General features: G+C 41.9%; 1 protein-coding gene across 1 annotated transcript in view; it reads left to right on the top strand.

The window, feature by feature from the left end:
• C2 (complement C2) overlaps positions 1 to 24,363 on the top strand; it is a 67,057-nt gene that overhangs the window by 16,185 nt on the left and 26,509 nt on the right. The window contains exons 4-10 of the mRNA XM_087952955.1: positions 598 to 771; positions 3,571 to 3,684; positions 5,610 to 5,746; positions 9,635 to 9,776; positions 16,729 to 16,860; positions 19,990 to 20,079; positions 23,789 to 23,929. Of these exons, the coding sequence (XP_087809081.1) occupies positions 598 to 771; positions 3,571 to 3,684; positions 5,610 to 5,746; positions 9,635 to 9,776; positions 16,729 to 16,860; positions 19,990 to 20,079; positions 23,789 to 23,929 (930 nt within the window). The remainder of the gene's footprint in view (positions 1 to 597; positions 772 to 3,570; positions 3,685 to 5,609; positions 5,747 to 9,634; positions 9,777 to 16,728; positions 16,861 to 19,989; positions 20,080 to 23,788; positions 23,930 to 24,363) is intronic.

The following is a 24,363-nucleotide window of genomic DNA, read 5'->3' as shown; positions in this document are numbered from 1 at the left end:
ACCCACATTAAGTATCTGATATTAACACAGTTGAGAAAGTCCAGAAATATTTCACAAGAAGAGTTCTCCACTCCTCTACGCGTTGCAGAATACCTTATGCCACCAGACTTGAAATTCTAGACCTAGAAAATCTAGAACTATGACGCCTTTGGTCTGATCTAAGTATAATATATAATTATACATTGTAATGTCCTACCTGTCAATGAATACTTCAGCTTCAACCATAACAATACAAGAGCACACAATAGATACAAACTCAAGGTAAACCGCACCAAACTTGATTGCAGGAAATACGACTTCAGCAACAGAGCGGTCAATGTCTGGAATACTCTACCTGACTCTGTGGTTTCTTCCCCAAACCCCAAAAACTTTAACCTTAGACTGTCTACTATTGACCTCACCCCTTTCCTAAGAGGTCTGTAGGGGGTGTGCATCAGTGCACCAACGTGCCTACTGTCCCTGTCCTATTGTTTCTTTTATTTTTCTTATATGTATCCATTTCATGTATTCATAACTATGTTTATACTTATACCTGTTATCTTGTAAGTGATTGACAAATCAAATAAATAAATAAAATAAAAAAATTGTCATCCACAGTTGGGCACTGCCTCACCCTGGCTGTGCCCCCGGGGGCGATTGCTACAGGAAAAGGCAACCGTCTGGGTGATCGGATCTCATTCAAATGTCAGACTAACTTAGAGTTGATTGGATCATCCCAGCGGGTCTGCATGCTGGACGGCGAATGGTCTGACACGCAGCCAAGTTGTAGAGGTATGCATTTCAAGAACACCCCTTTTTTCCAGCGGGTTAGATTAGATTATCTCCAGAGTCACCTCTTATCCTTTAGCTTCTGCATCTTTTTTTTAAAAAGCATTCATTAGATGCATCTCCTTTTCAGTTGCTGTGGCTCCTTTATCATCTTTTTATGTTCCTTTTTTATGTTGCAATTATTTTTGTTCATTCAAAGATAATATCTTTTTAGAATAGGAATAGAATAAAATAGAATAGAGTAGAATTATTCTGACCCAAGCTTAAAAACAAGACGTATGTTATTGCAACACTGGGAATTGTTTTCATTCCCAGCCGGAATTAATCTCAAACAGTTCCCCAAGATAAGCACACACCTTTCAGTTCTCTGAAGTGCTGCCAAAAACAGAAGTATCAAATGAACTAGAAAAGAAACCAACCAAAGTACCAAAAAACCCAACCGAAGTACAAAGAGCTTCAAGAATGACTCTGAACCGATCGAACTACTTTGCTTCCTGCAAAGGTTTCTTCACCTTTGCCTTTCCTTTATACCTTATGGGAGGAGCAATCAGCTCCCAGCCTTACTCCCAAGTTGCCCCTTTAGTTTCAGCTGCTCTCACCTTCTAGCAGCTCTGCGCACACACGCACTGGGAACAGGCTCCCCTGGTTCCTCTGCCTCACTGCTGCCAGACTCCGGAGGCTCTGGAGTCAGCACCCCACTCTCAGATGGTCCTGGCCCCATCTCTGCATCAGATGCAGGACCCTCATCCAAGTCCTCTCCAGATTCCCTGACTGGTCCCCGTTCTTCCCCACTGTCTGATTCCGCTGCCATCTGTGCCAGCTGCCAGCGAACCACAAGAATAGAATAGAATAGGACTATGAATAGAATAGGACTATGAACAGAATAGGATCCTGCTTCATATCACCTGAGGGAGCATTGTAGAATATTTTTATTTATTTATTTTAAAAATCTATTCATTTGCACCCTCCCTTTATTATTTTTTCAAATTATTCAAAATGGCTAACATATCCAACACACTTTCTTATTTTCCCCACAACAACAACCCCGTGAAGTGGGTTGGCCTGAGAGAGAGAGAGGGAGAGAGAGAGAGAGAGAGAGAATATAACAGACAGAATAACAAAATAACAGAATTGGAAGGGACCTTGGAGGTCTTCTAGTCCAACCCCTTGTTTAGGCAGGAAACCCTATACCATTTTAGAAGAATGGTTAGCCAACTCCTTCCTAAAACCTCCCAGTGTTGGAGCATTTACAACTTCTGGGGGCAAGCTGTTCCACTGATTAATTGTTCTCACAGTGAGGAAATTTCTCCTTAGTTCTGGGTTGCTTCTCTCCTTGATGAGTTTCCACTCACTGCTTCTTGTCCTAAACAATTTTTTTGAACAAAAGTTGTTTTAAATAAGGATTATAATAAGACTTGGAAAAAAATACAGGCAGTCCTTGACTAACCATTATTTGTTTCTTGCCTGTTCAAAATTTTAACGGCACTGAAAAAAGTGACTTAACACCATTTTTCACACTCACTTAACAACTGTCTCACTGAGCAACAGAAATTTTGGATTGAATGGTGGTCATAAGCCAAGGAGCCCCTGTGAAACAAGCACAGAGCCCTGTTGATGTACCTTTTAAAAGAGGGAAATGAATAAACAGCTCCATCTATATGCTGTGTTATTGCTAAATAAAGTTTTTTAACTGTTAAAAAAAGGGAAGACTTTGGAATATCTTAGTCCAGGTTCCGTGAATGCCAATTGCTTTTCCTTTGAAATAACAGCTTCAAACAGAAGCATTGGTTAAAATGGTTTTATACCAAGTAAATATACTCCATGCTGTCTGCTTGAAATCTCAAGAAAAGCTAAAGAATTTTATTTACAGAATAGAAGCCAAATTCAGGTACAGTAAGAATGGAATTTGGATGGAACAAACTTTAATTCCATGGCCAGATTAATTACAAAATATTGTTCAGAGCAATCTCTCATCAATCAATCAATCAATCAATCCATCCATCCATCAATCAATCAGTCAGAATAGAGGTGGAAGGGACCTTGGAGGTCTTCTAGCAGGAGACCCTATACCATTTCAGACAAGTGGCTGTCCAATGTCTTTTTAAAAACCTCCAGTCCAATGGTGAAGCACCTACAACTTCTGAAGGCAAAGCTGTTCCACTGGTTAGTTGTCCTCACTGTTACGAAGTTTCTCCTTAATTCCATTTTGTTTCTTTCCTTGATTAGTTTTTATCTGTTGTTTCTTGTCCTGCCTTCTGGGGCTTTGGAAAATAAGTTGTATTCTGTTCTCTATAATTACTGACTGAATGTATAAAGGCAGATAGATAACTCCACAAAGCATCCATACAAAGTCTTTTTATTGGTTCATCAGGCATCCTCAGTATAACTTACGGTTACGTCGAGATTCATCTCAATGTCCAATTCTCTGCATAGCTGACTTTATGGTGTAAAAGGATTGTGATCTTTCATCCCATAGTAGTGGAGCAAAGGGAGAGATGCCAGCGTGCTGCTGGGGTCCAAGCAAGCGTGAAGAAACCTCCCCCAACCCACCAAGGGTCAATTCAGTGACCAATCAGGATTACAGATGTGGCCACATGACATGGACTACATTTACCATGATGCATTCCCTTAAGGGGACAGCTCTCAATTCCTAACTAACTATCTCAATTCCCATGACCTATAAACTGTCTGGACAGCACAAGTTGACTTCCTCTTCTTTGTGGTAGCCTCTCAAATGCTGGAATCAATGCCTTCATCTCATTGGCAATAACACAAGATGCTCCCTTTTTCCCATCTCAACAGCCAGTTATTCTTATGACCGAGCTGAAGATGTTAAAGCTGAATTTGGAGCCTCGTTGACGGATGTTCTGAGTGAAGTATCCACCTTTGAGTTGGACCCTTCTGGAACCATTCAAAGTGAGTCTTTTTTTCCTCCAGACCAGCTAATCTAATGGGTCTACCAGTTAAAAGTGACAGGCAGGAATTTGTACTTTCAGACTCACGATATAGTGTTAATGTCGCCTTATAATAAAGTAATTTTCACTCATCTAGTCAAGTTTCCTGTCTGGTTTATCTGGAAAGGCCAAGGTAACATGATTAGTAACCACTGATAACCTTATCCTCCATGTATTAGACCAGTGTTTATCAGCCTTGATAATTAAGATACATGGACTTCAACTCCCAGAATTCCCTAGTTAGCATGCTACCTGTAGAATTCTGGGAATTGGAGTCTGGAAATTTTGGAAGTTCTCAAGTCTCAAACAGTGAGAAACATTGTTATAAATGGTAGTAGTTCCAACATAATCTTCACAAATCTCTTAAAAAATAATATTGGAGGATTACCATGGCACTTAAAGAGGGCTCATTCAGTATTGATCAAGAACTATGTACTGTAGTTTTATTGTGAATTAATTAAATGATAGATGCAGGAGAGATCTCCAGCGGGACTGAAGCAAGCTGCCAGGATTCCAGCAATCGCTCTAATTAAATCATGATTCTTGAGCTAAACTTCAAAAAACTTCAAAGGATTTAATTGAGGCGGCATACTGGCACTGCCCTGTATGAAGCCAACTCTGGCATACATAATTTATAGTCCCCTGGGTGTCTCATAAATTGGATTCTCCAACTGAGCACATTCACAGGCTGGGTGTCATCCTTCACGTTCTCCAATTAAATATATTTGCAGGCAAAAACTCTGGTATTTTAGTTACAATCTTTTAAAGATAAGGGTTGGAATGTATTTTCGCTTTCAACTGCTCTTCCAGATTTCCTTCTTCCTCCTCCCTCCCTCCCTATGGCAACTACTAAAACAGGCATAGGAATGTTTTATGAGTTGACACATGCAGTGAGTCACAGCCACTTGCAGAATCACGTGCTAAAGTTGAGAAACACACACCATGGTGATGCTGTGGATATATATTCATCAGGTCAATTTCCTGATACATTGTGTGCAAGCAAATTCTGTGGCTTTGCCTTTGGGCTGTCCACGTTTTTGTGGCTTCTGAATCATTTTCCGCTTCTTTGGAGGTGTCCTGGGTTATAAGAAGGGGAAAGAGAGAAAAGAAGGACCTGGTAATTTCTATGGAGCTTCTCAGTCATCCAAAGTCATGGATGTCCCAAAGGTGCTTTTTTTTTTTCAAGAGGCAATTGGACTGTCTGTTGTCTTTATTTGAAGACATTTCACTTCTCATCCAAGAAGCTTCTTCAGCTCTGACTGGATGGTGGGGAATAGAAGGATTTATACTCCTTGCAGACAACAGCCTGCACCTGTGTTCAACAGTGAAGGGACACAGGGCAGAAAACATCCTGCAGAAACCAGAAAGCCCAGTTGTCTCTTGAAAAATCACCTTTAGGACAAGTATCTGGTATCAGTGGAAGCACGTTCCTTTTATCAGGGTTCCGGTAGCTACTCCCACTTAAATCATGAGTCTCTAGCCGGATTTTCAAAACTTATTAGGAGTATTTATTAGAATTTATTAGGAGTAAACATGCTGGCACTGCCTGGGTGTAGCCGACTCTGAGACACATCATTCATTGTCACCCTTGACCCTAGTTTCCCCACCGCCCCACCCCCTGGGTGTATCATAATTCATATTCTCCAATGGGACACATCCATAGCCAGGAGTCATCGATCATGTTCTCCAGTTAGAATTTTGCATGGCAGAAACTCCAGTCACTTAGAAACTATCTTTGAAAACATTTATGGAATGCAGGTTCAGTTTGCAAGCTGCTGCACTGCTTCCCCCTCCCTTTCTGTTGGCAACTCTGAAAGACCAGAGACATGTTTTATGAGTTGACACCTTTGCTATGGGAAATAACCATTCCTTTCTTCTTCCCATCAGGTCCATCTTTAGGCCGAAGACTTATACTGACCAAAGATAGCTTCCTCTATGTTTACTTCCTGTTGGATGCTTCCCACAGCGTTACAGAACCTAACTTTTCTATCTTTAAAGATGCTGTGAGCCAAATCATAATCAGGGTAAGTTTCTGTAGGTATGAATTGGATTAAAGAATTGGGAGGTGGATGCAGGAGATGTCCAGGCTGAGCCCAAGAGAGGGGTGAAACATATTATCAATCTAAATCCAGCCCACCTTGAATTCCTTATCTACCACCCAATTGCTTTGACTGTTAGTAGTTCAGATTCTTGTAGAGAGCTTAAGCTTACCGTAAATCTTGATACTCATTTGAATTGCCCGGATCTCTTGATTTCCCTGGCACTTGACGGTGGTAGCGTTAGCAACACTGCTGGTATCTAATGACATAAGGATATGTTTACCCTGCAAATGTAAACTAATTTGAACTTTAGGAAGGTCTAACCCAGGTTAACCGTACTATAAGCAACCAAATCAAGAGTGTGTACAAAATTAAACCCCCAAAAGTTGGAAGTGAGAAAGGGATCTTCACCAAGATAAGTATGTGAGTAAATTACATTGGTTTATTTATTGATTTGTCAATCTGTAGGCTCCCTCCGTTGGTGAATATCCCCTCCAGCAGGTACCAGACAGGGAAAAAATACTACAGGAAACCTAAAGCTCCTTTGATCGAGATTGGCTATAATAACTGAATTTTACAAGTCTGATTGTCCCCCTCCTCCTTATACTCCATGAAATTAGGGGGACATCTGTCTAAGCCCCTTCTAAATGTTACTCTGGACTTAAATAATGCTTCGGCCCCTTTTGCCTACACCAGTGATCCCCAACCTTTTTGACGCCGCGGCCCGGTACCGGCATCAGCTGGGCGCCGCCATCTTTTTGATGAAAAAGTGCTTCCAGTGACCTGACCGGAAGCACTTTTTCATCAAAGATGCGGCTGCGCTCATGAGCTTTTCCGGGTAGAAATGGCTTTCTACCGGAAAAGCTCACCGAAGCTGGCGCCGCCATCTTTTTGATGAAAACGTGCTTCCAGTGAGCTTTCTACCCGAAAAGCTCACCGGAAGCGCTAGGCGCCGCCATCTTTTTTGATGAAAAAGTGCTTCCGGTGAGCTTTCTACCCGGAAAAGCTCACCGGAAGCACTTTTTCATCAAAAAAGATGGCGGCCCAGCTAAGCCAGCGCCGGTAAGACTTGTTCGCGGACGGTACGGTCCGTGGACGTGGTTGGGGACCCTGGCCTACACAACAAATTATGTATATCTCCTGTGTAAGGCCTTCACCTATCCAAGGACCTGGGATAGGCAGATGATGCTGTTTGGTAATCATTTACGGCAGAGTTCCACAACCATTTCGGGACGGCGGCCAAGAGTAGGTGGGAGGGGAGGGGGAGGGAGGGGATGGTTTTGTGGGAGGAGCAGGCGCAGGCGCCTGTGTGAGCACCCTTTGCTCAGACAAGGGGGGCCCAGAGTGCCCGCGACGTGAGTGCCAGTGGGCTGCGGGCACTCCCATGAGTGGGCCCACGAACACCGGGGACGCTTGCGTGAGGGGATTTGTGAGACCTCAGCCAGTGGGGCCGACAAGGCGACCAGTGTTCGTGTGGAGGCCCTGAGCGCCCACGATGAGTGTGCGAGTGGGGCCCGAGCATCCATGATGTTCACGCAGTGGGGCTGTGCGTGCACGCACACACGCACACTCACGCACCAGCCAGTCACACACGCGGCCTTGTTGCGAATAGGCTGCAGACTAATAGTGCGCCATGGCTCACAGGTTGGGGATCCCTGGTTCAATGGTGGGATTCAATTTTTTTTTACTACCGGTTCTGTGGGCGTGGCTTGGTGGGCGTGGCAGGGAAAGGATACTGTAAAATCTCCAGTCAGAGGTGGGATTTGCCGGTTCTCTGAACTACTCAAAATTTCCGCTACCGGTTCTCCAGAACTGGTCAGAACCTGCTGAATACCACCTCTGGCTTGGGTTTACAGCACATAAGTTGTTCCAAGTACAGATAGTCCTCGACTTACAACAATTCGTTTAGTGACCATTCAAAGTTACAATGGCACTGAAAAATGTGACCGTTTTTCACACTTGCGACCATTGCAGCATTTCCCCCATGGTCATGTGATCAAAATTGGGAACGTTTGGCAGCTGACTCATATTTATGACGGTTGCAGTGTCCCCCAAGGGCTTCAACTTCCAAAATTCCCCAGCTGTTGATTTATAGATTTCCTTGAGGGGTGTGATCACTCTTGTTCAATTGTAGGTTTGCAGTACAATCACCTTGAATAGGGAGACAAGGATTAAAAGCTGGTTTTGAAACAGGGCTGGGACACCAAAGCAAAACATGGGCTTCCATTCTTGCGTATTCAGCTGCTGGTGTGTTGCTGAGAGGACTTTCGAAGAACAATGCAATGACTTGGTGACCCCTCAAGTTATCAGCCGATCAGTGGCTTCAATCCTTTAGTATGGCGCACAAAGAAACGAGGACAGCTGATCCTCTTCCTTTCAGTGAATAATATTGAAAAGATCCTGCTTTTTGTTTGACAGAAAATTCCTCACAATTCAACCTCAACAGGAAAAGCCCTTGGTTTTCTATGCCATTTTTATGGAGCTCTTTGCAGCCCTCGCCCCTTTAATAAGTGCAGCCTAAAGTTGGTTACTTATAACACACACACAGAGAGAGAGAGAGAGAGAGAGGGAGAGAGAGAGGGAGAGAGGTTCGTTGGGAATTTGAATGGTTGCTATTGTGTATTCCTGATCAAGTCAAGCTACCTTGAAGACTGAGCAGACCTGGGCTCTCCTGCTTCATATCACCTGAGGGAGCATTGTGGAATAGTTTTATTTATTTATTTTTTCAAACAAATCTATTCATTTGTATCCTCCCTTTATTCTTTTTTCAAATAACCCAAGGTGGCTGACATATCCAACACACTTTCCTCTTCTTATTTTCCCCACCACAACAACCCCGTGAGGGGGTTGGCCTAAGAGAGAGAGAGAATAACGGGCAGAATAACAGAAGTTGGAAGGGACCTTGGAGGTCTTCTATTCCAACCCCCTCCTCAGGCAGGAAGCCTTACACCATTTCAGACAAATGGTTGTCCAATTTCTTTTTTAAAACTTCCAGTGTTGGAGCATCCACAACTTCTGGAGACAAGCTGTTCCAGTTGATTAATTGTTCTGGAAATTTCTCCTAGGTTGCTTCTCTCCTTGATTAGTTTCCCCCCATTGCTTCTTGTCCTGCCTTCAGGTGCTTTGGAGGATAGCTTGACTCCCTCTTCTTTGTGGCAGGCCCTGAGATATTGGAAGACTGCCATCATGTCACCCTTCTTTTTATCAAACTAGACCCAATTCCAGCAACCATTCTTTGTATGTTTTACCCTCCTGTCCCCTAATCAACTTCGTTGCTCTTCTCTGCACTCTTTCTAGAGTCTCAACATGGAGACCAAAACTGGATTCAGTAATTCCAAGTGTTTTGGAATACTGGAATCAAGAATAGATTCCAGATCACATGAAGTGTTAAATAAAGCTTTATAACACCTTGGAATACTTGAATACCAAGGCATTGTAAAGCTTTACTAACACTTCACGTGATCTTGGTTCTATCCTGTTAATGCAGCCTAGAACTGCATTGGCTTTTTTTGGCAGCTGCAGCACAAGGCTGGCTTATATTTAGGTGATACTTAAGTGAGTAACAAGCCCAAGTCCGCCCAGCTAGTTTTCATGGCTAAGACAGGACTATAATTTGCAGCCTCCCGCTTTCTAGCTTGGTGTGTTAATGACTAGACCAAATCAACTCTCAAGTATGCCTCAGAATTCTTTGCCAAACATTAAAATGAAATACTTTGGTGGAAGAATATCGTATGGAAAAAGTGTTTTTTTTTTTTGATGATAAAGAAAACAACCTGTTTGGTGGATGTTCTCTAAAATGTAATCCTGGTTTGTTTGTTTTTTGTGTGTGTGTGTGTCTGTGTACGTGTGTTTTGGCTTTTCTTTGCTCCTCAGATTTCTAGTTTTGAAGTTCCGATCAAGTTCTCAGTCATATCTTATGCCAGCCAGCCCAAGACAATTGTCGGCATAGGTGATGTTGCCGCTGAAGATGCCGACATGGTGCTTGAGTCGATGGAAAATAACATGGATTACAAAGGTAGGCATTTAGATCAGTTTTGTTCTCCTCCACCACCAACCATCCCACCAGCCAGGATCTCTATGTTGCCCAGAGTTGTTGTGAGTTGGGTGGCTTTATAAATTTGATACATAGATCTTTTATTTTGATTCAAATATTTACACACTGCTTCTCATCGTTGGCATCTGAGAGGAGGGAGTGGTCAAAACCGACAAATTTATGACACAAGTCCCAAGTTATTGTTATTGTCACTGTATAGAGCAGTGATGGCTAACCTATGACACGCGTGTCACTCGTGACACGCCGAGGCACTTTGACTGGCACGCCTGTTGGTGTGGGGAAAACCTGCACATTTAGAGGCTGCCTGTGTTCTGCTCCAATCCCTGCTCCCTGCTTGTTGCGTGGAGGCGTGGTGTCACTGCTGCCGCAAGATCTTTGCAGCAGTGAACCAGTTTTAACCGCCATAAACTGAGGTTTGTTAGTTTCATTACCTCAGGAACGCTACAGGAGGAAAGGAGATCCATGAGGTTCACAGCCCTGTAAGGTGGCCTTCCGATCCCCACATCCTGCACCTGCAGCCCTGAGACCAAGGAGACGAGTTTCACAGCCCTGTGTGATCACCCCAGCCCAGTCCGTCATAAACCAAATTATTGATATTTCTTGAATGACACATGACCCGAGGAAGGCTACACTTTTTCCCGATTTTCGACACACCAAGCTGAAAAGGTTAGCCATCACTGGTATAGAGAGACTCTCCCCCCAGGCACAAATTTATCTCATACACAAATACAGATAGGCCTTGACTTACGACCACAATTGAGTGAGCCCAAAATTTCTGATCTCTTTCTTACTCATACATATATGTACACATAATTTTTGGCTATAAGGTTAGTGTCAACTAAAAAAAATACTCCTTTGGTCTTTTTAGTTGCCAGCAGAAAGGGAATGGGGGAAAGTAGCGCATTCCTTAAATGCCTCAGATAATCACCTTGGCAGCAGAAGCTGTTGGCTCGCAAAATTATTACTGGAGAACATAATTGATGACTCTTGGCTATGGATGTGTCTCATTGGAGAATATACATCCATGGGGTGGGGGTGGGGGAAGAGCAGGGTCAAGGGTGAAATGAATGATGTGTTAGAGTCGGCTGCAACCAGGAAACGCTGACATGTCAACTCCTAATAAATCAAATCTTTTTTACTCTTGAGAGATGCAGCTTGAGACTTGTGATTTGAATGGGGGTGCGTGTTGGAGCCCTGACCGTTAGAACGTTAGCTAGCTCTCCTGGACATCAACTTGATTTGAGCTGGCAGCCATCAAGAGAAGGAAGAAAGGCTGGAATGCTTCCCTCAAGCTCAACCATTTATTTTGCCTTGATTACTTCCTTCCCATCCAGCCTCAACAGCTTTCTGCCTTGCTATCAATCAATCAATCCAGTCTCTTAAAAACCTCCATTGATGAAGCTCCCACAACTTCTGAAGGCAAACTGTTGGGCTGAGGGTTGGAGGGACAGGGGAACATTGATAGTGGAGAATTGCTGGGGGAAGGCCAGTGGAGGAGGAAAGCCCATTGTGGATCAGGTGTGGCAGGTGGCTGTGAGTAAAGATGAGGCCAAGGATCAGCTCCTAAATCCTTTTCAAGGGCCTGGGATAAGCAGATGTTGATGTTCAATGCTTATTATTGTGGTTCATCGCACAGTCAACCTGATGTTTAGATTAGTTGTGGCATTTTGATCCACCTTTCAAGTCCTTCCCGAGGACCTGGGACAGGAAGATGTTGAGGTTTGATGTTGAGGTATTAAAGATAACTTCACAGAATATAACGGGTGGGATTCAGCTTTTTTAAACAACCGGTTCTGTGGGCATGGCTTAGTTGTGGGCGTGGCTTGGCGGTCATGTGACTGGGTGGACATGGCTTGGTGGTCATGTGACTGGCTGGGCGTGGCCAACTCAACATCACTCACATCGAGGCACGCATCTCCTCGCCTGGCCTCTCGTGCCTGTGGGGATACTGCAACAGTCGTAAATGTGAAAAATGGTCATAAATCACTTTTTTCAGTGCCATTGTAACTTTGAATGGTCACTCCACACAAGCAAAGTACCAGCAAAGGAGGGGAAAAAAACTCCAGAGACGTTCCTGAGACAGGAAGTCTAGTCCTGCCAAGAACGTAATAAGGGTTAACAGAGAGGCAGTTTCTGTAAGCAACACCAGAATGTTTCCTTCCTGCCTTCCTTACAGGACTAGGCCAGTAATTTCTTCAAACAACCAGTTCTCCAAACTGCTTAGAATGTTAACCGGTTCTAGCGAATAGGTGCGAACTGGTAGAATCCCACCCCTGGGATGTAAGCTGTTGCAGGTAAAGCTGCCTTTTGCAATTGACCAATGGCAATTTCATCAATCTCTTTCTCTTCTCTTCTGCTGTCTCCAGATACTGCCACATCCACTTTTCTGACTTTCCTGTCTTTCTCATCGACAGTTGTTAGGCCTGTGATGTTATGTGGCAGGTGCTTGTCCGTTTGAATTCTGAAGTCCCGGAATACTTTCGCTTCTTAATATTCTATTACTTTTGACTAGTTTATGGTCCCACCAGTTCTTGCTTGCAGGCAAATGGTAATTCTTGCAGATATTCCAATGCACCATTGTTGCAATTCTGTCATGCCATTGCTTGTAACCAGTCAGTGTGATTTTCTTGCAGCCCCTAGCTAGCTGATCCACTGTTGCTATTATTGTCTGTGGACATTTTCTTTCATCCAGGTCATGGTTGTCTCAAAAGTGTTTTTCAAAAGACAACTGGACTTTCTTTGCTTTGTCTTAAAGATGTTTCACTTCTCATCCAAGAAGCTTCTTCAGTTCATTCAACTTCAGTTCATTCAGTTCGGTTCGGTTCAATTGAAGAAGCTTCTTGGCTGAGAAGCAACATGTCTTCAAGGAAAATCAAAGGCGTCCATTTGCCTTTTGAAAAACATCTTTGGGTGTCCTTGTTAGTGTTTACATTTTGCGTGCCATCTCGTTCGCATCGACTCTTGAACTGAAGCTGTGATTTTGTCCTATAGTGGCAAGGAGAGATGGTGGCTGTGGTTTATTACGTGTGTTTGTGTTGTGTAAACAAAGAATAAAATGCAGGGCAACCTTTCAGCGTACTACTTTCTCTCTCCCGGAATTACAAAAGTGTACGTTGCTATGTGATTACATTGTAAACAGAACGAATATTGCATTGTATTCATTAAAGCTGCCTACCAACAGGAATTGTTTATTTATTTTATTTATTTGATTTGCCAGTTGTTTACAAGATAATAAGTATAAGTGTGTACATAGTTGTGAATACATGAAATGGGTACATATAAGAAAAATAAAAGAATAAGAGAAACAATAGGACAGGGACGGTAGGCACATTGGTGCGCTTATGCACGCCCTACAGACCTCTTAGGAAAGGGGTGAGGTCAATAGTAGACAGTCTAAGGTTAAAGTTTTTGGGGTTTGGGGAAGAAACTACAGAGTCGGGTAGAGTATTCCAGACATTGACCACTCTGTTGCTGAAGTCGTATTTTCTGCAATCAAGTTTGGTGCGGTTAACTTTGAGTTTGTATCTATTGTGTGCTCTTGTGTTGTTATGGTTGAAGCTGAAGTATTCATTGACAGGTAGGACATTGCAATGTACGATGCAATGTTTGGGGGAAAAAAGAGATTAGCTAAAACTTCCTGATTTAATGCCTGCAATTTTTGGGGAGTGTTGCTAAATCTGATTTGACTCGTAGTGACTGCCTGGAAAAGTCTCTGCAATTTTGCTGGCAAAATTTTGGAAATAGCTTGCTCCCTTCCCTGCTTCTTCGTAGGGCTGAGAGAGAACTAGCCTAAGGATACTCAGATGGCTTTTTGCCTAAGGCAGGTCTAGAACTATTCCCGACATCAAACTGATTCTCAGTGTTTGTATTAGTAGAACATTATTTTGCTTTGGGAGGTAATTTTCCTGATTAAAAAAAAAGACCATAGAAAATTTCATAGGTGTTTCAATGTCTTGTAGCATACAGAGGTATGTAAATCATCTTACTCTAATTTATTAAATCATCAGTATAACCATCTTACTCTAATTTATTAAACCGTCAGATATTCATCATCCTGAATATTTTCCTTAAACAACTGTTACCCTGCTTTCATTTTTGATAGATAAATTTCTGCTGTGTAGTTCTTTTAAATGCAAATATACCTTCTATGAGCACTTTAGTAAAGATAATAAGAATATTGCTATTTCCAAGCCAGAAGCATTTTATTATTCTTTCTTTCTTTCTTTCTTTCTTTCTTTCTTTCTTTCTTTCTTTCTTTCTTTCTTTCTTTCTTTCTTTCTTTTCTTTTCTTTTCTTTCTTTCTTTCTTTCTTTCTTTCTTTCTTTCTTTCTTTCTTTCTTTCTTTCTTTCTTTCTTTCTTTCCTTTCTTTCTTTCTCTCTCTCTCTCTCTCTCTCTCTCTCTCTCTCTCTCTCTCTCCCTCCTTCTCTTTCTCTCTCCCTCCCTCCTCTCTCTCTCTCTCTCTTTCCGTATTTCTAAACCACCTATCTCCCTCAAAGAGGCGCTTTTTAACTAATGCCAACGGGCATGGACTGTAATGGCATTTGGGAATGGCCTTTGGAAACGGAGGGAAAACTTAAAAAAAAATTATCTATCAACTGCCCATGGCCAGCCATCTCATGCAGAGTGAATTGCTGTTTAGAGAAGAATCAAACAAGGGGACAGGCAGGCTGCAGCTGTATAATACACAGAGGGGAAAAAACTCAGAAAGGAAGTTCCCTATCTGTCAGGTGGTAAAGTGAAACAGTGGGAGGTTTGTACTTTCAGATGTGCCTTAACATAGCCTTAGAATAAAGGGGAATTAGCTCATCTCTGACCCATCTGAGAAGGCTGACACAGAAACCTGGAGATAATCAGATCCTCTGGTAGCCAGATCGGTTGGTTCGCTTTGAAGATTTTTGCATTTAAAAAACGAGGCAGTTGTTTCTTGTTTGTTTGGGTTTTTTTTTTAAAAAAAAAACAATTTTATTAGTTTTTAAAAACAAACAAACAAAACATAAAAACATCCAGCTTTCTTTCATAAATATACAAACAGTGTGTCAGTTGGTTTACCAGTTTTTGTGCATTCATTTCGTAGTCTCAATTACAGTTACATTACATAATAACTCATATTATCAATCAAAAATTATATACCCTAGTATCACTATCCAACAATTATTTGACTATGATTTTATTCATTCATACTTTACGAGATAACTATAATTTACTTAATTTATTTTATAACAAGTCATATAATCATACCAAATCTATCCTGAAGACATTTTATAAATGTGATAGTAAATAAAAAAGAAAAAAAAATCTCTTTATATATTCATTATTATCTAAAATTCTAAATATTCTATTATTGTATTTTATCATCCAACCATTGATAGAAAAGGTCCCAAATTTTATAAAATTGTTTATCCTCTTGTTCTCTAATTTCAAATGTCAATCTACTCATTTCAGCACATTCCAATATTTTCTTAATAATTTCTTCCTGCAATGGTATTTTCTCATTTTTGTTTTTGTTTGTTTGGTTTTTTTGATAGCACTCACCCCACAGCACATCCTCTGTAGATGCTACACGCTGAATAAATAAATAAAATAAAACTCCACAGCAACATTTGATAAAGTAGGTGTGGAACTGGAATCTCAAAGCGGCAGTCATTTCATCCATGTTCATGCAGGCAGGTGGGGTCTTCCCACTCTTTTTTTCCCCACGAGTGAAAAAAATCCACAAAACTTTGGAGAATGTTATCTACTGCAGTTCCCTCTTACCGCCTCCTGCAGTGAGCTGTTTGTTGTTCTTTTGTAAGCTTACTTTACAAGTCGTCCTTGACTTACAACCACAAGTGAGCCCAACATTTCTGTTGCTAAGTGAGACACTGAGTTGTGCCCCGTTTTACGATCTTTCTTGCCACAGTTGCTAAGTGAATTGCTACACTTGTTTAATTAGTAACACGGTCGTTAAGTGAGTCTGGCTTCCCCATTGACTTCGCTTGTCAAAAGGTTGCAAAAGGTAGGTCACATGACCCCAGGACACTGCAGCTGTCATAAATATGAGTCAGTTGTCAAGCGTCTGTCATGCCCATATTGGAATCTGACTCGGAGGAGCTGACAGGGAGTGGGAGTGTGGCTCCATTGGCTGTGAAAGAAACTGGGGAAGGGCAAAGTCCAGCTGGGCAGAGCATGAAAGAGGAAGAACAAGGGAGAGGGAGTTCAGAGGAAGACCCAGGCCTACCCCCTCTTCATCCTAGGGCACACAGGAAGGAACGGAGAAGAGAGCAACGTGGGTTGCGTGGCTTACAGGGGAGGAAAGGGCCCTGATTCCCTTCATTAGCTGCAGCTGGGAACACAGTGTATGAAAAAAGGCAAGCTGCGTGCAGCAAGCTGTTGGGAGCAAGCATGACTTTATCTTTTATTGTTGTGGCTTATCTGTGTTCCTGGCATCTTCCCAACTGTATGAGTTTTGCCATACTTTCAAGTTTGAAATTCCTGCTCCTGCCCTGCCAAACCCAGTTTGGTTTGTTTGGATCTTAAGTTGCAGTTTGTGTGTATCTTGTTTTGGACTGGATTTTCTACAGTCAAAGGCTGTTCCCGGGAGAATTTTTCTCCAGCCCGAAGGTAACCTGGACCTTGGGGGCAAAGTTGGAGATAATAATGGGACTCTTATTGCTTATCTGACTGTGTTGCCTTTGTGCCATGCCCCGGGTCATCACTGTGTCTGAATTTTGATCACATGACCATGGGGACGCTGTAATGATTGCAAGCGTGAAAAACTGTCCTAAGCCACTTTTTTTCCAGGGATGTTTTAACTTTGAACAGTCGCTAAACGAACTGTTGTAAGTTCAAGGACCACCTGTATAAGCCTCTCAAGCCTTAGAGAAACTGAGGTTTAAGAAGAATCTCTCAAGATTAATTGAGCCCATTTTGCAGATCATGGCAATGCAACGGGAACCAACATTTATGCGGCCCTTAATGCGGTTTACGAGATGATAATTAATGAAGAAGCAACTTTGAAAGATCAATGGAACAAAGTCCGTCATGCTATCATTCTGCTTACGGATGGTAAGGAGAAATGGGGTGATTGAAAGTGTGGGGGGGTGTTTGGGTGGGGGGGAGATTGCTCACTATCTAGCAATGGCTATTGTACCAATATAGGAGGATATTTGTAGCTCAGGTTTGCTCTCTGAGTTTGGTTGTTTTCTTGCAGATGTTCATTACCCAGACTAGATAACATCATCACTTCTACGGGGGGCAGTGGGGTTTGCTCTCATTGTGTTGCTCTTATCACGTGAGCTGTGAAAAGGATAACTGTTCTGTCCTTTATCATTACTGGCTGAATGTGTAAAGACAGACAGATAACTCTACAAAGGCATCCATACAAAGTTTCTTTATTGGTTCATCAGGCATCCTCATATATAACTCACGGTCACGTCGAGATTCATCTCAATGTCCAAATCTTTGCATAGCTGAATTCATAGTGTAAAAGGATAGTGATCTTTTCATCCCCATAATGAAGGAACAAGGAGGTGAGGCACCAGCATGCTGCTGGGGTTCAGGCAAGAGTGAAGGAACCTCCCCCAACCCACCAAGGGTCAGTTCAGTGACCAATCAGGATTACAAATGTGACCACATGACATGGACTACTTTTCCCAGGATGCTTTAACTACATTTACCTTAAGGGGACAGCTCTCAATTCCTAGCTAACTATCTCAATTCCTATTACCTATATACTGTCTGGACAGCACAATAACACACACCTCCATGCATCAAAATCATGTTGGAAACCACAAACTGACTATCGTAACCAGATGGCATCAGTTAGCACACAAACCAACTAAAGCCTTCTAAAATCATGCTAAATAAACCAAAAGAGCCAGCAGCCCCAGAAGGAAAAAAAACAGGAGTCATCTACAGCAGGGGTCCCCAATCCCTGGTCCGTGAACCGGCAATGGTCTGCGGCATGCCAGAAACTGGGCCACGCAAACAAGCGAAGCCCCATCTGTGCGATGTAGTCAGCATGCGAAACCACGCCTGCTCCAGTCCGCTGACAAAAGTCTCTCCACAGAACTGGGTGCCCAAAAGATTGAGGGCCACTGATCTATAGCATACAGTGTAAAGATTGCAACAACCACTACATAGGACAAAAAGGCAGGAGACTAGAAGAGCAAATGCATGAACACCAACTGGCAATCTATATCTATATCTATATCTATATCATCTATATCTATATCTATATCTATATCTATCGATCTATCGATCGATCTGTCTATCTATAAATGAAATACCACACACATCATCACAAAATCTCCAGAACCATAAAGCGTACAAACTTGAAATTTGGCACGTATGTTCCTCTTGGTTTCTAGGTGCTCACTAAGAAAGGATTTTTCTAAATGACCATGAGAGCATTAGTATTTCATATATTATTATTAACAGGCTCTGATGCTAAGGAGTTCTACTCCCCTTCCTCACCTGAGAAGAAATCTGTTCCAAATGCAAAACACAAGCAGAGGAGAGGATTTTCAGTTTTAGTTTCACATCAGCAACCAGCTTTAGTACGGAACAGTTGAGCTAAGCCACGCCCAGGCTCTTTGCTGTCTCGTTCTTTCTCTCACAAGCAAATACTGCTTCAGTTTCCAAACAGCCCTCAACTCTCTCACACATTGACAGGACGCTGGCCAGATGAGTACCAGTGGATGCTGGTAGGCAGAGGCACAATTTCCTCCCTTATTTTCCTCCCCCAAAACTAAGCCCAACCATATAGTTTCCCAACAAAACACAGGTATCGAGCTATTAGAATATATGGTGAAAACTCCTTAATTGCAGAACACGGGTGCAGAATTAACTATAGTTTCAACTGTCAACATCCCAGACCAAGCCAAGTCCAAAACCAGTAGAGAGTTCCTGGAAGCCTGGCATTCAGACAAATCAGCCACCAACAGGCACCTGGAGAGACGGTAAACATCTACATACCATTCAGAAGAGATAATCAACAAGCCACAAATGGAACCAAAGGACGAGAACATCTCCTGAACTAGCGATCAACACCCAGGAATTGGTTGAGGAGAGCTCATTTTTCTGATTCTTTTCTCCTCCATTTCCCCAAGGGTTTCAGAATAAATCTTAACAATACGGTAATGGATTGTATACAGAAGAGTTTGCTCCCTGTGGTTTCAAAAATTGCTGCCCAGTTTTAAGCATGTGTGTGGTTTAATGTGACAGAAGTCAGAATGTCTATGGAGATTCTCATTCATCCAGGTCATGGCTGTCCCCAAGGTGCTTTTCCAATAGGCAATTGAATTTTCTTGGTGTTTTTTTTTCCTTTGAAAATGTTTCGCTTCCCACCCAAGAAGCTTCTTCAGTTCTAACTGAAGAAAAACTGAAGAGGTTTCTTGGAAGAGAAGCAAAACATTTTCAAAGAAGCAAACCAAGGAAGCCCCTGTTGCCTTTTGGAAAAGCATCTTTGGGACCAGAAGTGAGAAGTTACATTAGCTGCCCCATTTTTTTATTTTATTTTTTGGGGGAATGTAGTTCTGAAGCACAGAAAGTTCCACCATCCTTGTTCTAAGAACGAGCTCTTTGGACCATCCCTCTCTTGGTTTTCTCTTTCGACCATCTATGATGGGAGCCCTTTTGCTTGTGGCCTTCAAAAGCCTCTACTAGATGGAGATTTAGTCTGAAATTTAGTGTTTCAAAGCCAGGCTCCAGCCTATTAATCAAAGGGATTTTTTTAAAAAATTCTCTCTTTGTTTTTAGTACCTGGTCGTGGTCTTCAGACTGCCCAGGTCTTCATTTTTCTCAGCTTGCCTATTTTTGTTTTTTATTTAAGAACACTACACCAGATAACAGATAACAGACCATCAGAGTTAGAAGGGACCTTGTAGGTCATCTACTCCAACCACCCCCTCCCCTGCCCAAGCAGGAGACCCTGCACCATTTCTGACAAATGGCAGTCCAATCTCTTTCTTGAAAGCCTCCAGTGATGAAGCTCCCACAACTTCCAAAGGCAAAGCTGTTCCATTGCTTGATTGTTCTCACTGTCAGAAAGTTTCTCCTTATTTCCAGGTTAAATCTCTCCAGTTCAATATGATCATCCTTGAGTTTTCCACAATTCCTCTTGGCACACTTGTATGAGTTGGGAATTACTCTCTGATTTTGTCCTCTAATTTTTTTTTCTTTTTTTGTTTTCAGGAAAATCCAACCTTGGAGGTTCTCCCAAAATGGCAGTGCGCCACATAGAAGAACTGATAAATGTGAGAGACGACCGAAAAGATTATCTCGGTGAGTCAGAAAAACCATGCTTGATTTTTTTCAAAAGAATGAATTGTGTTACTCTGCGATACCAACCCGTCCCTCAAGAATCTTGTTTTTCTACAGCAGACTGAATCTCTCTGCTCAATTGAAAACCCACTACTGGCAATCCTCAACATATGACTGAAATGGAGCCTGTCCATTATGGACGTACTGTATGCCATCATGATCCTAAAATGAATTGGTCACATGACTGACTAATTTTTTGCAGTGGTTGTGAAGCAAATGCCTGTCCTACTCCACTCACTCACACACACATGTAAGTGTGTTTTAGAGCAGTGGTCTCCAATCTTGGCAAAATTACGACTTGTGGACTGGCTGAGGAATTCTGGGAGTTGAAGTCCACAAGTCGTAAAGTTGCCAAAGTTGGAGACCCCTGTTTTGGAGAGTTAATTAAGGTTCTCCAGCAGTTCCCTTCACCCAGCCTCAGAATTTCCCAAAATAAAGCCAATAGTCCATAAAACAATGGAAAGTTGCTCCAACAAGTAAGTCCACCAAACAAAGTTAAAGCCACTAGGCAAAACGTAAAGTACATCCACAAGAGTTCACTTGGCAAAAGACGTTGAGAGTCTCCAAGGCACAAAGTCAAGTAGGAAGCACGAACAAACACACAGCCACAAAACAAACACGTTGTTCCCAGCAATGTCTCCCTCTGCCTGATAAATAGCTTGATGGTGCAGCCCATCAAGATGGGCAGGGCCTTCTCCTGAGTAATCTGGCAGATCTCCTTTGCTCTTGTCTTTTCTCTGCCCTGCGTGCTCTTGTATCCAGCATGGAAGGCAACTCCTCCTCCTCCTCTTCATTGACCTGCAAACTGTCCCCAGCCGAAGGCCTCTGTAAATCACTTTCAGCCATCAGTTCAGAGTCATTAATTAACCCAGTTCCTGACGTGCCAGGAATGAGCTCATCCTCCCTCGAACCAGCCTCCGAGGAAGAACAGGAGTTGTCCAAGGGAGACATCACAATGCCATGGTCAGTAGGCAAAAGCTGTGGTCCTTAAGTGAGGAAATAGTTCACTATGGGTGCAGTTTTGCTGAAAACCAGAAGTTAGCACCAGTCAAAATTGTCATAAAGTGTGATCACATGACTGCAGGATTTGCTGTATATATGACCATATTGCCCAGTGCCCAAAGTTTCATTACATGACTTCCGAGTGGTTATGATTGTCAGAACTTTGAATCTGGGTCATAAGCCGCCTTTTTTGGGTCAGTTATAGCTTTGATCATAAGTAGAGGGAATACCTGTATAGCTTAGTTGTTGGGGCCTAGAGTTCACAACACGAAGCAAAATAAATGTTTTTGTAGCCTACCAGAGTTAATTTCCCCTGATTGCTATGAGGCAATCCTCAATAAATCATTTTTTTTCACCTCTTGGAATGCTTTTCTTCCCAGGTTATCTTTTTTTTTTTTTTCATTTGATCTGCCATGTTCTAACTGCGTGTCATACAGAGAAAAAAAAAAAAAAAAAAAAAAAAAAAAAAAAGGGGGGGGGAGGGGGGGGGGGGGGGTGGGTGGTTTTCCCTGCGGGCCGTTTTTTGGAAAAGGGGGGGGTTAATTGTAAACAATTTTAGGTTTAAGTTTTTGGGGTTTGCTGCTTCTAGATAAATCAAATGTTAACTCTTCACCCTGACCACACTCAATTTTTCCACTCTCACAAAATCCAAGTGTTATCATGAGAAGCTGAGATCAGCCTTCATTATAAACACTACTTTCTGGGGAAACCCTTTAGTTTCACTTTCGCTTTCCACTGTCAGAAGAAAAGCTGGAGTTAAATGCTCTCCAAGAGATGTAAAGGCTTTATTTGTTTATTGTCAGGGATTTGAGCAGCGGGTATCCAAATGAAGTCACAGATGCTGACACAAACTTATGCTTTTTAAAATAAATCAATATATTTAACATCTACTGTATATGTATATCAGCCAAGATAGTCAGGCAAACAGGAGCATCACAGAGCCAGGGTTGCCAGATCGCAGCTTGGCTCTGCGGCCAAACTCAAGTCAAAATACGGCCAAATTCAGCCAAATTATTTTCTCTCATGGCCAGATTTTCCGGCCAAATTTTTTTATGCAATATAACATGAGGATATATTGTTTTTTTGTTTTTTTAAACTATTTTTAAATAATCAAATCATAAAAAATAGTCTTTATTCGACAACGTGATGTGACGTCATGGGAATTTCTGTGTTTCTTTACTCACATCCAGGCTAGGCAGCTCACTTCAAATAACCGCTACTACTGTTTGGAAAGCTCAGGGCCAAATGCAGCGATCCTGAGGAGGGGGGAGCTAGGGCATGAGGGTTATTAGGGGGATTTCCCCCCCGATTGAAAAAATATAATCACTAAACAAATAAAACGACACAAAAATGATCTGACAGTCATTTTCATGCGAATATATTGTATTGAAAACCGGTATTCGGCCAAAATTTCGATTTCAAGGCCAAGCAACTTTCATACGGCCAAATTTCCGGCCAAATATTTTTGGCTGGAGACATGATTTTTTTCACGGCCAAACAGATTTCTATACGGCCAGATTTCTCGAATTTGGTCGGAAAAACGGCCAGATGGCAACCCTGCACAGAGCATACAGGGCACACAGAAGAAAAAGGCGGGAAAAAGGAAAACTTCCCCCTTTATACCCAGCAACCAATCATAACCTAGATTGCCTCATGCAAGAGCTGGTACTCTCCAACCAATCAACTACCACTGTGTGTTGTGGCCCATTACCCACTTTACTGTTCCAGTTATTAAATTAAATATCTTAATATTTTATTTATTTATTTGATTTGATTTGTCAATCGCTTATAAGATAATAGGTATAAGTATACACATGAGTAAGAATACAGAAAATAGGTACGATTAAATGGGGACAATAGGACAGGGACGGGAAGCACGATGGTGCACTTATTATTGTTTAGTCCAGCTATTAAATATCTTAATATTTATTTATATTTATTTATTTATTATTTAGTCCAGCTATTAATTTAAATATCTTAATAGTTATTTATTTATTTATTTATTTAATTCAGCTATTAATTTTAAATATCCTAATATTTGTTTGTTTATTAAATTAGGGAATTTAGCAGTCATCTATGACTAACATACTAGATAGAAGAAACAACTCAGATTAAAGAGGCTGCCCAAAATAGAGCCATTGGAAAAAAGCTGCTGCTGGAAAAGAGTAGGAGCAATTGTTAGAAAGCCAGGCATGCAGCAATAATTGAAAATAGAAAATACAATCACTCCTGCATCTCTATAGGAAAAGTAATTTCAGTGAAGGTATTTTCCTGGGCAACCCACAGAGTAAAGTAATAACATTTTAAGTCACTGCAAATGTTCTCGGTGATCTTAGAATATAGCATAAAACCCACTGCTGGATTCATCTCAGGTATGCTGGAAATCTCCTATCTGCTTAGTTTACCTCAAAATGATTGACAAGCTCTTATTTTTCTTATTTCATATGGCTTTCAGTGCATCCAGCCTGTTCATCCTTGCTACTTAACTGGCTTGATAAATCTGTGAAAGAATCCCTTGATAAGATCTGGGGGCTGTCCTGTCTTCTCTTCCAGAATGTCCCATGTTAACATATGTCCTTTTGAAGAGCCCTTGGTTGTTTCCTTGCAGACATTTCATTACCCAACTAGGTAACATCATCAATGCATGTCCTGTTGTTTTTTCATTCAGATATCTATGTTTTTGGCATCGGGAACCTTGACGTTGAGTTGAGTGCCATGAATGAGATTGCGTCAAAGAAGCCAGGGGAAAGGCATGTCTTTGTGATGGAAAATCCACAGGAACTCAAGAATGCTTTTGAAGATCTGTTGGGTGTGTAGGATCCATCTTGTTTACTAGGGTTGGGGGTGCAAGGGTTAAAGGGGCAAAGGGTGGGTGCATCTCCCCAATGTTCAGCTTGCGCCTTATGCCTGTGGGAATATATACATGCTGCCCATCTCACTCAGAGGTGACTCCAGGCGGCTTACAGTAAACTTTGCTGTAAACAAAATAAAAACAAGATCAAACATTAAAATATTAAGGTAATAAATATTAACATTAAAATTCAGCTTCATTGTAACTTCAAATGGTTGCTAAATGTATAGTTATGAGGACTGAAGAGCCACATTGGCGCAGTGGTTAGAATGCATTGCAGGCTAACACTGCCCACTGACAGCAGTTCGATTCTGACCAGTTCAAGGTTGACTCAGCTTTCCATCCTTCTGAGGTCAGTAAAAGGAGGATCCAGATTATTGGGGGGGGAGGGG

This window comes from Notechis scutatus, chromosome 2 (genome assembly GCF_049901735.1).
Source record: "Notechis scutatus isolate UNSWTSFEM ecotype Mainland chromosome 2, rNotScu1.2, whole genome shotgun sequence".
NCBI lineage: Eukaryota > Metazoa > Chordata > Lepidosauria > Squamata > Elapidae > Notechis > Notechis scutatus.
Note: the sequence above shows the minus strand (reverse complement) of the source record. Positions and strands in the feature narration are given on the sequence as shown.